Raw genomic sequence first — 13,585 nt, 5'->3', positions numbered from 1 at the left:
AGCATTCCCATCCCAAAACCCCTCGAGCGATCCAGCATGTCCTGGCATTTTACTAGCCCTTCAATCATTTACTGCCACTGACAACACTCTCTACTACCACCTAACATGACAGACATACCTATAACCACAAGATATATATGGCTTAGTCTTGCAACGTATCAATTAGGCTACATTTGTGAGTATGGTCCCTATTCATCGTTCATTGCTGCATACAATACCACGCAGGTCTCGGCGGTACCTCGCCAGACCATCTGCCCCTCTTGTCTGTATATAAATATCAGAACTCTTTAGAAACTTGGATGGAGAATGATTTCTCTTGGCACCAATATCCAGCAGGATAACCTGAGTGTCCTCACCAGTACTGATGACGCGTGTTATCATCTGCGCCATGACAAGGACTGCGACCTTCTTGGCTTCAGGTCTTCCTCCGCGGGCACCTGCAAACAAGGAGTCCACATCCTGCAGGACTGTTGCGAGATCAGCAGGCCCTCTTCGAGGCTGGAGACTGTGGATGGATCTGAAAAGCTCCATCTTGGTAGTGTAGCTGTTAAATCGGATCTGGGACACCGTCTGTTGACCAAATGTGACCACGCTGACCATGACGTTGTGTCTGCCGACGGGGAAGGTGTCGGAGGCGCCAATGAGGAAGTTGAGGACGTCGTTCCATGGAGAGAATGTCTGAGTGCTGGCCTCCACGAGGAACACCAGATCGATATCAGGAGTGAAGCCACATGCTGGAACAGCAGATAGAGCGGTACAGAGAAACTCCCTCATCCCAGTCGCTTTATGGAGGTTTTCGAATAATAAAATTCTTTGAGCTTAAGGGACAATCCATGGTGAAAATGCAAAATATCCCAAATATCACGTGATCATACTTCAACAGGTATGTAGGGGCGGTCGGAGAGCCTAGTGGTTAAAACATCAGCTCGCCACGCTGAAGACCCGGGTTCGACTCCTGACATGGGTACAATGTGTGAAACCTATTTCTGGTGTCCCCCGCCGTGAAATTGTTGGAATATTGCAAAAACCCGCATCAAACCATACTTACTCACTCACTCACTTTACAAGTATGTGTGAAGATTATTTCTTACACAAATATTGACACATATAAAAGACATATATAGATATGAAAATCAAAACGAAGTTAACATTCGATAATCTGACACAATAATAGTCACCTATTCCGTAAACATATTTTGATGATATTGAGCTGAATTTAACCAGGAGGTGTTTTTGCACATTTCCTTATAAAAGACAATAGTCCAATTGTTAGTCATATCAATGAAATAAGATACATCATACCTTGTCTTGACCATGCCGCTGTATGTTCATTTGTAAAGATGTCACAAGTTAAATGTTAAATGATGATTAATATAAACAAATTAATAAAGGCCAATTCAATAGCACGTGTCTCATTGACTGGACTTCAACTTTTCCAGCCTTCTGTCCAGAAGTTAACGTTAAATCAGTATTTGTACCGGTTCTCTGGTATACAAAGGGATAAAACGTACCTTCACAATACCTGTTCCACATGTTCTGTGGGATGTCGATATCCCAAACGGATCTTGAAGAAAAGGCATATCTTGGCACTGAAGCAATTCGCTCTGTCACGTAATTGTTGACATCATCACCAACTCCAACTGACATAACCTTTGACCCCGTGTCAGCAAGACGCCATATTTGCCGGAAGAGGGGGGCAGGCGCAGTCACTTTCTCGTCACTGACGATGATGACGCAAGTCGCGCCGTTGACGTCAGTCGGGAACTTGACCTCCTCAAGCATTTCTAATAAGGTGGAGCTGACAGTTTTGTGCGATCTCACGTCATTTGGTAACGTAGACGAAATGTGGAAAGGATGCAAAACACTGATACGTGGATGATTGGATAGTGGCTTGGTAAAGTTTACAAATTCTCCCACGTACGTCTGAATGAGATCTTCACTTTGAACATTGAATATGAACGTAACGTTGGCTGGTTTATAGCTGCAATCTGAAAAAAAAAAGGTCCACCTCAAACATATACAAAGAATTATTGTTAAAACATAAAAACAAGAGCAGTCACCGAATTTTGTGTAAGAAATAATTTACTTGTTAGTACATGGTTTAATTTTGAATGTTTGTAGCTCCGGAAAAATGCATGATGTGACATAAAAATATTTTGAACTTACTACTTTCAGCTGCGGAGTCGTGTCCCTTAGCTGCTTCTGCTGAAACTGGAGAAAACTGTTAATGAGATGAATCTTTCATGTACATTCAGTACAGCACAGCAAAATTATCTCTTGCTAACAATTTAGTTTGGTGTTTTTGTTTGACAGAAATCTAATTGTTGTAAACCCCGAGAACTAATGAACGTACTTATACATGTTCATAGACAAAAGATCACTCACCATTCACAATGTCAGAGTGTAGTTCATTCAGGAGGGTAGAATTCATGGACCGGTTAAAAGAATGAAACGTGTAACGGTTCGAGGTTATAGCCTCGTTTTCGTAGACTGTACTCTCGACTCCAAAGGACAGCAGGGAAATCCTGACACCGACACGTTTTAAGTTCGTTGCTGCTTTCAGAACATCAGATCTACTCTGAGACAAGCCGTCGGACAGAATAAGAGCTGCCAATGCTGGACAAGACTGACCAGTGTCCATATAAAGCCGAGGTGACCTCTTCACGACATAAAAGGCCTCAGTTAAAGCTCCGGTCAGATCAGACACTCCCATCTGAGGTTTCAGGTCGTTGATGGCGGCGAGGATGTCAGATATGTTGACACTGTTCTCCACGACAACTTTGACATTAGACGAGAATGTTATCAAGGTCACGTGTTGGTCCTTGACTGTGACGCTGAGCGTCTTCAGGAACGTCGTCAAGAACGTCTTCATGGATGGAACATATCCTGTCATGCTATGCGAGAGGTCAACAAGGAGTGTGGTATCTGTTCTTGATTCACAAGCTTGAGAAAGCAGAAAGACAAAGAAGTGCAGTGTGAGTCCCACGACAAAATCAAGTCAGTACGACTTTTATATTCACACAGACTGCAGCCACTTCCATTTTCAGAAGATGGTATTTAAATAAAAGTTGAGGTAAAATGGGGTTTACCGCCGCGTCCAAGATTATTGCACTAATACAGCGACGTCCATGCACGTGTGTTTAGCTGCTTGTACCAGTCCAGGCTAATGCCGAATGAAGTGTTAGCCAGCTGAGCTACCATGCCGCAGTTTAACACAAATACCCCACATAGACAAAGTATACTGACTCCGAGCCGAGCATTCCTTGTTTTAGCCCCTTAATGCCGTACGTCAGGCAGGGTAACAACAAGTACCATATTTTAACGTCTTCTGGTATTACGCGGCAGGGGACCTTCTGCTCTCCGGTCGGACGCTCTACCACTAGACCACGCAGGCGAGTCATTGAAATAATACAAAAAACATACATCGAAAGAATGTTTACAACATACAAGGTACATTTTTGCCTCGTCACGTGTGTGCTCAAAATGTATAGAACTCCTTGAAATATTTTTGGAGGACTGATTCAATGTTTCAATGATTTGTTGCATGATGATAAGTTGTCAAGGGTGCAGTTTGATGTAAACGGATGTCACGTGATCACTTCCTGTGGGTGTAACAACACTCTGGTGGTTCTTGTCGTCTTTCGATGTGTGAGTTGGGTATCGCCGATGTTAGCACTATTCCAGCAATTTTAACACGGCGGTGACACCAGAAATGTGATTCACACATTGTACCCCTGTGGGGAATCGAACCCGTGTCCTCCCTGTGACGAGCGAATGCTTTAACCACAGGGCTACCCCACCGCCCCTTCATTGCTTGCAGAGGTTACCTGTCACGGTCACAAACACTTACCCACATCGTTCCGTTGTAGTGACATATCTGCAGAGGAAATATAAAATTCGTCAATAATTATTACAATATATACATTCGTAATAAGAACCAAAAAGTACCAACATACGTATATTTTTAAAAGGGAAAAATATCGACATACGCTATACCTTTAAAACCGTCACGTACTAGTATTTGAGGGTTGACATACCGTGGCATACAAGGTGCCTGAGTTCCGGGATGAGCCCTGTCAGGGAACTCCAGTTCTCCAAGGTGAAGGAAACGTTGCTGGATGTCGCCAAGGCCCGTAACTCTTCTTGACTTCCGGTGTTTCCCAAGCCATAACAAATGTCACATCTTTCTGACATGCTGATAAAAACAAACAAAGAATGTACTAATAAATCAATCAGTGTCTGTGTTCGACCAAGAAAGGTAATAGGAACTGTGGAGGAGAGAATCCACGATCGTAAAATTAACTGACGACCAAAAGAAACTTTACCACTTTAAAATGGAATTGAAAATATTTGATAACACCAGTTCAAACTAACTCAATGCAAAACACATCGTCCAAAAACAACAATACCCTATTTTGAGAGTAATACACGCCCGCAGCCCGTTGGGTTTTTTTAAGAAAATGCGAAAAGGTGAAAAACACGTGTCGCTTCGGCAGCCGAAACAACACGTGCAATAAAGGTATATACAGGATACTGACGGCATGTCAGACACTCACACTGACGAAAACGAAACACTACAGAAATGCCACGACTTACACCCGAACAATTCTAGAGGGCCCTGGGTATGATACAGATGGGAGTCGATTATGCCCACATTGCTAGAACTTTGGGTTGCTCCCGTGTTGCTGTAACTAACCTGATGCAACAGCAGACAGACCGGGCAGATATAAGACAAGCCTAGAAGGCAGACCCAGGGTAACTATGCCCAATGAAGACCGGTGCTTGTGTATGTTGTATATACATCTCCAGAATCGATTCCTGATAGCGACGTCATTTGGTAAGTCGACAAGAAATTGGGCTTTCAGACATTACAGAGGACAGTTATTGACAGCGCAACGTTGTAGTCAGAGATTGAGATGAGTCGGGACTGTACGTCTTTGGCTCGAGGTAACTGGCATTAAAGCCGGTTCTGTCTGTTCAGAGCTGATGACAGACAACGTTTTTACGTTCAGGAGGTCGTGTATGGAAGAGGAATGGTATGGTGCGGGGAGAAATTTGTGGGTAGGAGAGAACACCACTGGTCATCGTTAACGGAAATTTGACAGCTAAGCTTTGAATGGAGGACTTTCTTCGTCCGATTGGCTGCCACGCGGTGTTCTTTATCAGCATGACAACGACAGCCTCCATACAGCCCGCATCGTACAGAACGTCCTTGCACCAAACAACGTCAACGTGTTGCCGTGGCCTTTATGCACCCCAGATTTGTCCCCCATGGAACACCTGAGGGCTGTCATGGGTCGTCGTGTTCAGACAGACAAGAACTGATCCAGGCCCTCCAAAAAGCATGGCGACGTATCCCACCTGACGTCATCCCACTACCAACTTTCATACATTGAACCATGAGCGATTTTAGATATCTGTTCCCTTCGTCCGTTACCTTGTAACCTCTATTCCGGCAACGGTTATGCCAATATCGGATGCTGTATGACTCTCATTTTTAATATTGATATCGTTGAGATTTTGATCTTTCACATTTTACTTCATGCATCTATCTTTTGTGGGTTTTGCTCAATAGAGTGATTCAAAACTATGGTAAGGTTTCTTTTGGACGTATACTTTCTAGGGCACAGGTTGCCCAGCTCCAAATAACCTCAGGTAGCTGCACAGGTCGGCGTCCGTTAGTCCGTAGTAGTAATAATATCTGCTGATCGTGGGTTCGAATTAACCACCCTGCCTGCCCTCATTCATTGAGATATAACTCACATACTGCGAAAAGAGCGTTAGCGACAACCCACTCACTCATTTTTACTTTCAGTGTCTTCTACTAAATATAGATTGTCCATGCAAGAGCACAAGCAGTCTATATTATCTGACGAAACAGATTCCATTTGACGAAAAGGACAAAATAGTCGAAACATTATATGAGTGGACCACTGAAAATCAGTGATGACTCAAGGTTTGTACTCGTGTAGAGATTAAAATATTAATAGAGACAAATATTCACTGTTGGTTCCCTCCTCAATAAGGCCTGAAGACGCAATAACTGAGACTGATATGTGTGGGGTATTCTGTTGAGAAGTGATGGGTATATAATCAGGACAGAGGCTTTGTATAAGTGGGATAGATGCGTTTTATATGCATGATAGAGTCGTTGTATAAGCGGGATAGATGTGTTGTGAATGCATGATAGAGGCGTTGTATTAGCGGAATAGATGCGTTGTATATGCATGATAGTGGCGTTGTATAAGCATAAAAGATGAGTTGTGTATGCATGATAGTGGCGTTGTATAAGCGGAATTAATGCGTTGTATATGAATGAAAGAGGCGTTGTATAAGCGGGATAGATGCATTGTATATGAATGAAAGAGGCGTTGTATAAGCGGGATAGATGTGTTGTATATGAATGAAAGAGGCGTTGTATAAGCAGGATAGATGTGTTGTATATGAATGATAGTGGCGTTGTATAAGCAGGATAGATGTGTTGTATATAAATGATAGAGGCGTTGCATAAGAGGAATAGATGTGTTGTATATGAATGAAAGAGGCGTTGTATAAGCGGAATAGATGAGTTGTATATGAATGAAAGAGGCGTTGTATAAAAGGGATAGATGTGTTGTATATGAATGAAAGAGGCGTTGTATAAGCGGAATAGATGTGTTGTATATGAATGAAAGAGGCGTTGCATAAGAGGAATAGATGTGTTGTATATGAATGAAAGAGGCGTTGTATGAGCGGAATAGATGTGTTGTATATGAATGAAAGAGGCGTTGTATAAGCGAAATATATGTGTTGTATATAATTGAAAGAGGCGTTGTATAAGCGGAATAGATGTGTTGTATATGAATGAAAGAGGCGTTGTATAAGCGGGGTAGATGTGTTGTATATGAATGAAAGAGGTGTTGCATAAGAGGAATAGATGTGTTGTATATGAATGAAAGAGGCGTTGTATAAGTGGAATAGATGTGTTGTATATGAATGAAAGAGGCGTTGTATCAGCGCAATAGATGTGTTGTATACGCATGACAGAGGCGTTGTATAAGCGGAAAAGATGCGTTGTATATGCATGAAAGCGGCGTTGTTTGAGCGGATTATATGCGTTGTGTATGCATGATAGAGTTGTTGTATCAGCGGTGATAGAGTCGTTGCATAAGTACGATAGAAGTGTTGCATAAGCGGAATAGATGCGTTGTATATGCATGATAGAGGCGTTGTATATGCGGAATAGATTCTTTGTATATGCATGATAGCGGCGTTGTGTAAGCGGAATAGATGCATTGTATATGAATGAAAGAGGCGTTGTATCAGCGGAATAGATGCGTCGTATATGCATGATAGAGGCGTTGTATATGCGGAATAGATTCTTTGTATATGCATGATAGCGGCGTTGTGTAAGCAGAATAGATGCATTGCATATGCATGATAGAGTCGTGTAAGCGGGATAGATGCGTTGTATATGCATGCTAGAATCGTTGTATAAGAGAAATAGAAGTGTTGTATATGCATGATACAGTTGTATAAACGTAATAGATGAGTTGTGTATGCATGATAGAATCGTTGCATAAGTGGAATAGATGCTTTGTATATGCATGAAAGCGGCGTTGTATGAGCGGATATATGCGTTGTGTATACATGACAGCGGCGTTGTATAAGCGGAATAGATGAGTTGTATATGCATGATAGAATCGTTGTATAAGCGGAATAGAAGTGTTGTATATGCATGATAGAGGCGTTGTATGTACATGATGGTGGTGTTGTATAAGCGGAATAGATGAGTTGTGTATGCATGATATTTGCGATGTATAAGCGGAATTTATGCGTTTTATAGGCAGGATAAAAGCGTTGTATATGCTTGGGAGTGACATTGTAAATGCGATGTACACAGGCCGGATAGAAGCGTTATGTATTATTGATAAACGTGTAGGTATATGCTTGATAAAAACGTTGTATAAGTGTTACAGAGGTGTTGTATCCGGATGATCGAGGAGTTGTATATGTTTGATATTGGCGTTGAATGAACTTGATAAAGGTAATGTATAATGCATGACTGAGGCGCGGAATATGCTCGTTAAAAGCGTAGTATATGCTTCATAGATGCGCTGTATAAATTGAGGTAGGTGTTGTATATGCTTGACAGGTGCTTTGTTTAATGCTTGATACAGATGTGTATGTTTGACGTACACTTTATATGCTTGAAAGAGGTGTTGTTTATGCTTGATAAAGGCGTTGTAAGGGCATGAAAGAGGCAGGTATATGTGTGGTTATTTGCATATTGCAAGGGTTATGTCATTACATAATGTTGTATATTATGTGGTCATGCACTGTAGAAAACTTAACACGTTCCTCATCCTAAATATGTTGTCCTCACCACGTTTCGAATTGTCACAGTGTATATGCTTTATACCGGCGTTGGGTATGCTTGACAGAAGCATGGTATATGCTTCATAAAGGTATGATAAATGCTTGATTGCGGCGTTGTATAAACTGATAAAGGCGTTGTATGTGCTTGATAAAAGCGTTGTATACGATTCAACACTCTTCAGGAATCTGACCATCAGATTGACATTAGATCTGCTGTAAACAGATTTAGGGGCCATGGAATGTCAATATTAAGTATATTCTACACGTTCTTGTGACAAAACCCAACTCACTCACCCATGTATCCGTGTTTAGTCCTGAACACGCGTACGTTTTAAACATGTTTAGATTTAACACCCATGTAATGAGAGCATAGGCCATTTCACACGTTTAGAGAAAGGAAATCCTTTTTCGGTCTAAACACGACAACAATTTAAGATTTCTAGCACGTGTTAAATACCCTAACACATGTTTGATGCTGTAAACGTGTGTGTTTTGTTTTCCCTTGTTGAATACACACGCGTACGTCTCTTCCACCGTCTTCCATGTCCCGCATACTCCGACACCCCACCTGTAACCTAGCAAGTCCCCTGTGTCTCTGTTTGCAGTGTGTGAAGCTTGAACTGACTCAAGATAAGAGTGGCTATACTGGGCACAACAAACAAAGCGAGTACTTATATCACAACTCCTACTGAGTCGTCTCCAGGGGCTCATGGGGTGTTTGGATAAGACTCTTTTTTTAATTATTAATACCGTATTTGCTTTATCTGACACACCGGGCCTCCAATACACGCCGGTTTCTATTTGATCATAGGTTTGCTCTTAAATAATAGACGCCCGGGCGTCCAATAGATGAAATACGGTATATCAAGGGGTGAAAAGTTGTGTCCCTGAACTGTTCGTTTCCTGTGTTTGTAAGTGATTTCATCTGGTGGACAAGTCCGGTGAGTTGGTTGATTCCGGGTTATCGTAACTGACGTCCGGGGACGTTGCTCCCAGTAACACATGCTATCTTGTTTGTCATTGTCGGTCCACGCCTGGTTCAGCCTACCTTCCGAAGGTTCACTCTTTGGCGGAGGTGTGCATACCAAATACGGTTTAATTTGCAAAACACTCCAAAACCCCACCCGCCCCCAAACGTGTATATGCTCACGCACACGCACAGCAACACGCACACGCACGCGCACGCCCACGCGTACACGCACGCTCGCATACGCTCACGCGCACGCGCACGCGCACGCGCACGCGCACGCACACGCACAGGCACAGGCACACACACTCACATACACGCACACGCACACACATGGACACGCACACACATACGCGCGCGCAAACACGCACGCGCACACACACACATACACGAACACGCACACGCACACGCACACACTGCTGTGTGTTGTTCCGTAACGACGCGAGAATTCTTCCTGGTTACTCACAGTTACACGCCTTCTGGCGAATCTCGGACACAGACTCCTGAAGCTTGTTTCTGTGCTCCACCATCACCAAACGGTTTTCATCCGTTGCTAAGGGCAGCAGCTCGCGGCGACTGACGTCATTGCCAACACCGACCACGACGACGACAGCACCACCATCAGGCAGGGAACTAACGACGTCCTCCATCACATGAGACAGTCCTCTCTCGACAACAAGAACGACCACACCCCCAACATCTGGTATCCTTGGCGTATTGGAAATAGTCCGTGCATTCCAACACTCCGTTCTACATCTGGTTGTTTTAAGATTAGGCAAGTCGAATGTACAATCATACAAACGTAATGCACTGGCGTCACTGACGTACAGGTTGACCTTGACGCCACTGACGTCACCTAGCTCATCTAGAAAGTGGTCGTAGAAGGGGTCCCAACAAGAGTAGCACCAGCAGCAGCTTCCGACGAAGTAGGAGCCGAGTTTGCCGTCACAGTTGCAGTTAGTCGGGTCAGTAAAGGGGAAGTTCTTGTATTCCATAACGAATGTGATATCTCCGAGACACACGGCACCTGCACAGGTAACAAATGGTTAACACACATGTACCACAGATTGTGCGCAGGCAATACACAGCTACCAGCTATGTAACCAATTCAATATCGCACTATCTTCAGTTGCAACTATATTTATGATTTTGATTTTAATGCATGTTGTTTATTTAATGCAGATGGCCAATGTGAAACAGGCTCTTTCTTTCGCACCATGAAGAAGAATTGTTAACTTGAATAACCACAACCCATTGTTAGAATTGATCTTCAGCAACCAATGGCTGCCCTAAGGGGCGAAGAATGGAATCGGGCCCAGGTTTACTGATTTGGTAGAAGCATGTGGCTTATCGTATCCCAACTGCGTGGATCGACGCTCATGATCTCGCCCAGACTCGATTATTTACAGATCGCCGTCACACAGCTGGAATATTGCTGAGTACGGCGTTAAACAACAAACAAACAAACGATAACTACTGTTGTCTACAGTGTACATAAGATTAAAAGGACATTTTGCATTTAAAATAAAGCAATATCTTCTACTGCCGTCAAGCAGACCATGCATGTACAATCAGTTAAGTCACGACTTACAGATTCCTTCTTTTATCCCTTAATCCCGCACGCCAGACAGGGTAACAACAAGTACCATTTTGGAACGTCTTTTGATAACATGAATTCCCCTCTAAGATGCAGTATTCTGACTCCCAGCCGACCAGTCAGGGATGGAAGCTCGGACCGGGCCCTCTCCAGGCGGAAGTCTGGGACTGGGAATGATACATACTTTGCAAATAATCTTTACGAAATATAGCAAGGTAGCCTAAAACAATCCCTCCATCTGCTGAAGTAGGGAAGATAATAACTGACCTGGTCCTGTCGAACACATACAGCTCCTGAAGATCGTGACATAAATAAACGTAACATATTTTGCCAGCATGTCGAAGTATATGTGTATCTGTGAGCCTCCAGTGTGTCTTTGATTTACAGCTTAACGTGGGGAGTTGAATAATGGTGTATTGACTTTACATTTCAATGGTGTAGGCAAGCCATGACAGCCCTATGGCGTGATGGTTGCTAGGCTCCAGGGTGGCGTGTATTCTCAGGCTAATGCACAGATAACGTTGTCACAGTACTGGCGTGCATTGGTGCTCAATGTATACTGAGTGAGTTCATTATGATAACTTAAACTGCTATGTTGTTAGTTTCTCATATCTTCCAAGATCAAATGTAGCATACAAGTATATTTTATTTCCAACAACTTTCGGTATTGGCACGTCATTAATTATATTCTATGGTGTCATTATTAGGTAAACATAAAGTCAACATTAATAGCCAGAATACAACCTTCTTGCAGTTTTATTACCGGATAAGTGTAACACTAACCACCCGGTTGTGTATGAATATTATTATAAGAATCTACAGTCAGACAAACGTCAGTAATACATATATGTATCATGCGTGAGCTATTTATAGTAACTTAGATAAGGCAATTTCCCAGCATGCCAAGTACGAGTATGCGCAACAACGCTTCAAGTTCAGCCATCTTGTACAGGTTTCATAAACAATGACAGGCAATTAACTTCGATTTTGGGTATATTTACCCCTGTAGTCATTAGGATGGGATGCATTGGATGCCTGTTGTCAAAACACAGGTCAGACTTGACCTCCATGGTATTTAGCATCTTATGTGTTCTATCTGTAGTGTAGAAAGATAGATGTGTAGTTAATTGTCGAAATCCTTGTGTTCTATGTATGACTCTCGACAATTGATCCCAACAGCTTGGGCCTGACCGATGCTCAGTCAGGTACATGTAGTCGATTCTCCTGTGTTTATAGCCAATGCTTGGGAAGGTTGTCAGCTGTGCAAGGCAAATCGATCCCTAGCTGGGCATAACTATTGCTCAGTCATGTACATGTACCAATAGCTTTCTAGTCACATGTGTATAATTTGCAGTAATAATCCCCTTACGCCAAACTTTGTTAGGTATGTATTATATTGACTGTATCTCAGGTATTAAATCATTGTTGCAGGTTTTGTGTTGAATTGTCAATATAAACGCACTATTTCCTGGTTACCAAAATGTGTTGTGCATGTCATGGTATGTTTCCTTCATTGACGTTTTCACTACTCATGTCATACATGTTACAATATGTTTCCTACATTGGTGCATTCTTACACGATATTCACTATCCATGTCCTACACGTTATTATGTTTCCTACACAGTGCGTTATAACATGATATTCACTACTCATGGCATACATGTTACAATATGTTTCCTACATTGGTGCATTCTTACACGATATTCACTATCCATGTCCTACACGTTATTATGTTTCCTACACAGTGCGTTATAACATGATATTCACCACTCATGGCATACATGTTACAATATGTTTCCTACATTGGTGCATTATTACACGATATTCACTATCCATGTCCTACACGTTATTATGTTTCCTACACTGTGCGTTATAACATGATGTTCACTACTCATGTCATACATGTCACTATAAGTTTCGGGGTGGTCGGGTAGCCAAGTGATTAAAGCGTTCCCTCATCACACCAAAGACCCGGGTTCGATTCCCGACATGGGTACAATGTATGAAGCTTATATCTGGTGTCCCCCGCCGTGATATTGATGGAATACAGCTAGAAGCGGCGTAAAACCATACTCACTCACTCACTCACTCACTCACTCACTGTAAGTTTCCTTCATTGACGAAAAATGATAAATCTGCTCCTTGAAATTATACAGGCATTACTTTGACATCATATCTCAGCAAGCCCTTTGAAAAAAAAATGCTCAAACGTTTTAACCCCGATTTTCCCAATAAGCTACAGTTTGGTTTTAGAAAAGAACACGGAGCTATCATGTCAGTATTTACTTTGATAGAAGGCAATCAAAATTACACACAAAGGGACTATAGTATGTGCTTCTTTCATTGAGAATAAAAACACATTCGATGGAAAATGGCTCGATGGATTAGACGTAATACAGGGCATTAGAGGCAATACAGGACATTAGAGGTAATACAGGGCATGATAGGTAATACAGGGCATGATAGGTAATACAGGGCATGATAGGTAATACAGGGCATTAGAGGTAATACAGGGCATTAGAGGTAATACAGGGCATGAGAGGTAATACAGGGCATTAGAGGTAATACAGGGCATGAGAGGTAATACAGGGCATTAGAGGCAATACAGAGCATTAGGGGTAATACAGGGCATGATAAGTAATACAGGGCATGATAGGTAATA

The 13,585-nt window shown here is 42.4% G+C and overlaps 1 protein-coding gene across 1 annotated transcript; it reads right to left on the bottom strand.

Moving 5' to 3' along the window:
• Nucleotides 1-192: 192 nt before the first annotated feature.
• Nucleotides 193-11,259, bottom strand: LOC139441642 (collagen alpha-5(VI) chain-like). The gene is made up of 8 exons (XM_071222450.1): nt 11,190-11,259; nt 9,788-10,352; nt 4,038-4,195; nt 3,851-3,877; nt 2,386-2,943; nt 2,167-2,211; nt 1,512-1,988; nt 193-734 (listed from the first exon to the last, which is right to left on the bottom strand). Exons 1-8 carry the CDS (start codon nt 11,257-11,259, stop codon nt 193-195), a joined length of 2,442 nt encoding a protein of 813 aa, XP_071078551.1.
• Between the last annotated feature and the right edge of the window lie 2,326 nt (nt 11,260-13,585).

This window comes from Haliotis cracherodii, unplaced genomic scaffold (genome assembly GCF_022045235.1).
Source record: "Haliotis cracherodii isolate W230 unplaced genomic scaffold, xgHalCrac1.p SCAF_42, whole genome shotgun sequence".
Classification (NCBI taxonomy): domain Eukaryota; kingdom Metazoa; phylum Mollusca; class Gastropoda; order Lepetellida; family Haliotidae; genus Haliotis; species Haliotis cracherodii.
Note: the sequence above shows the minus strand (reverse complement) of the source record. Positions and strands in the feature narration are given on the sequence as shown.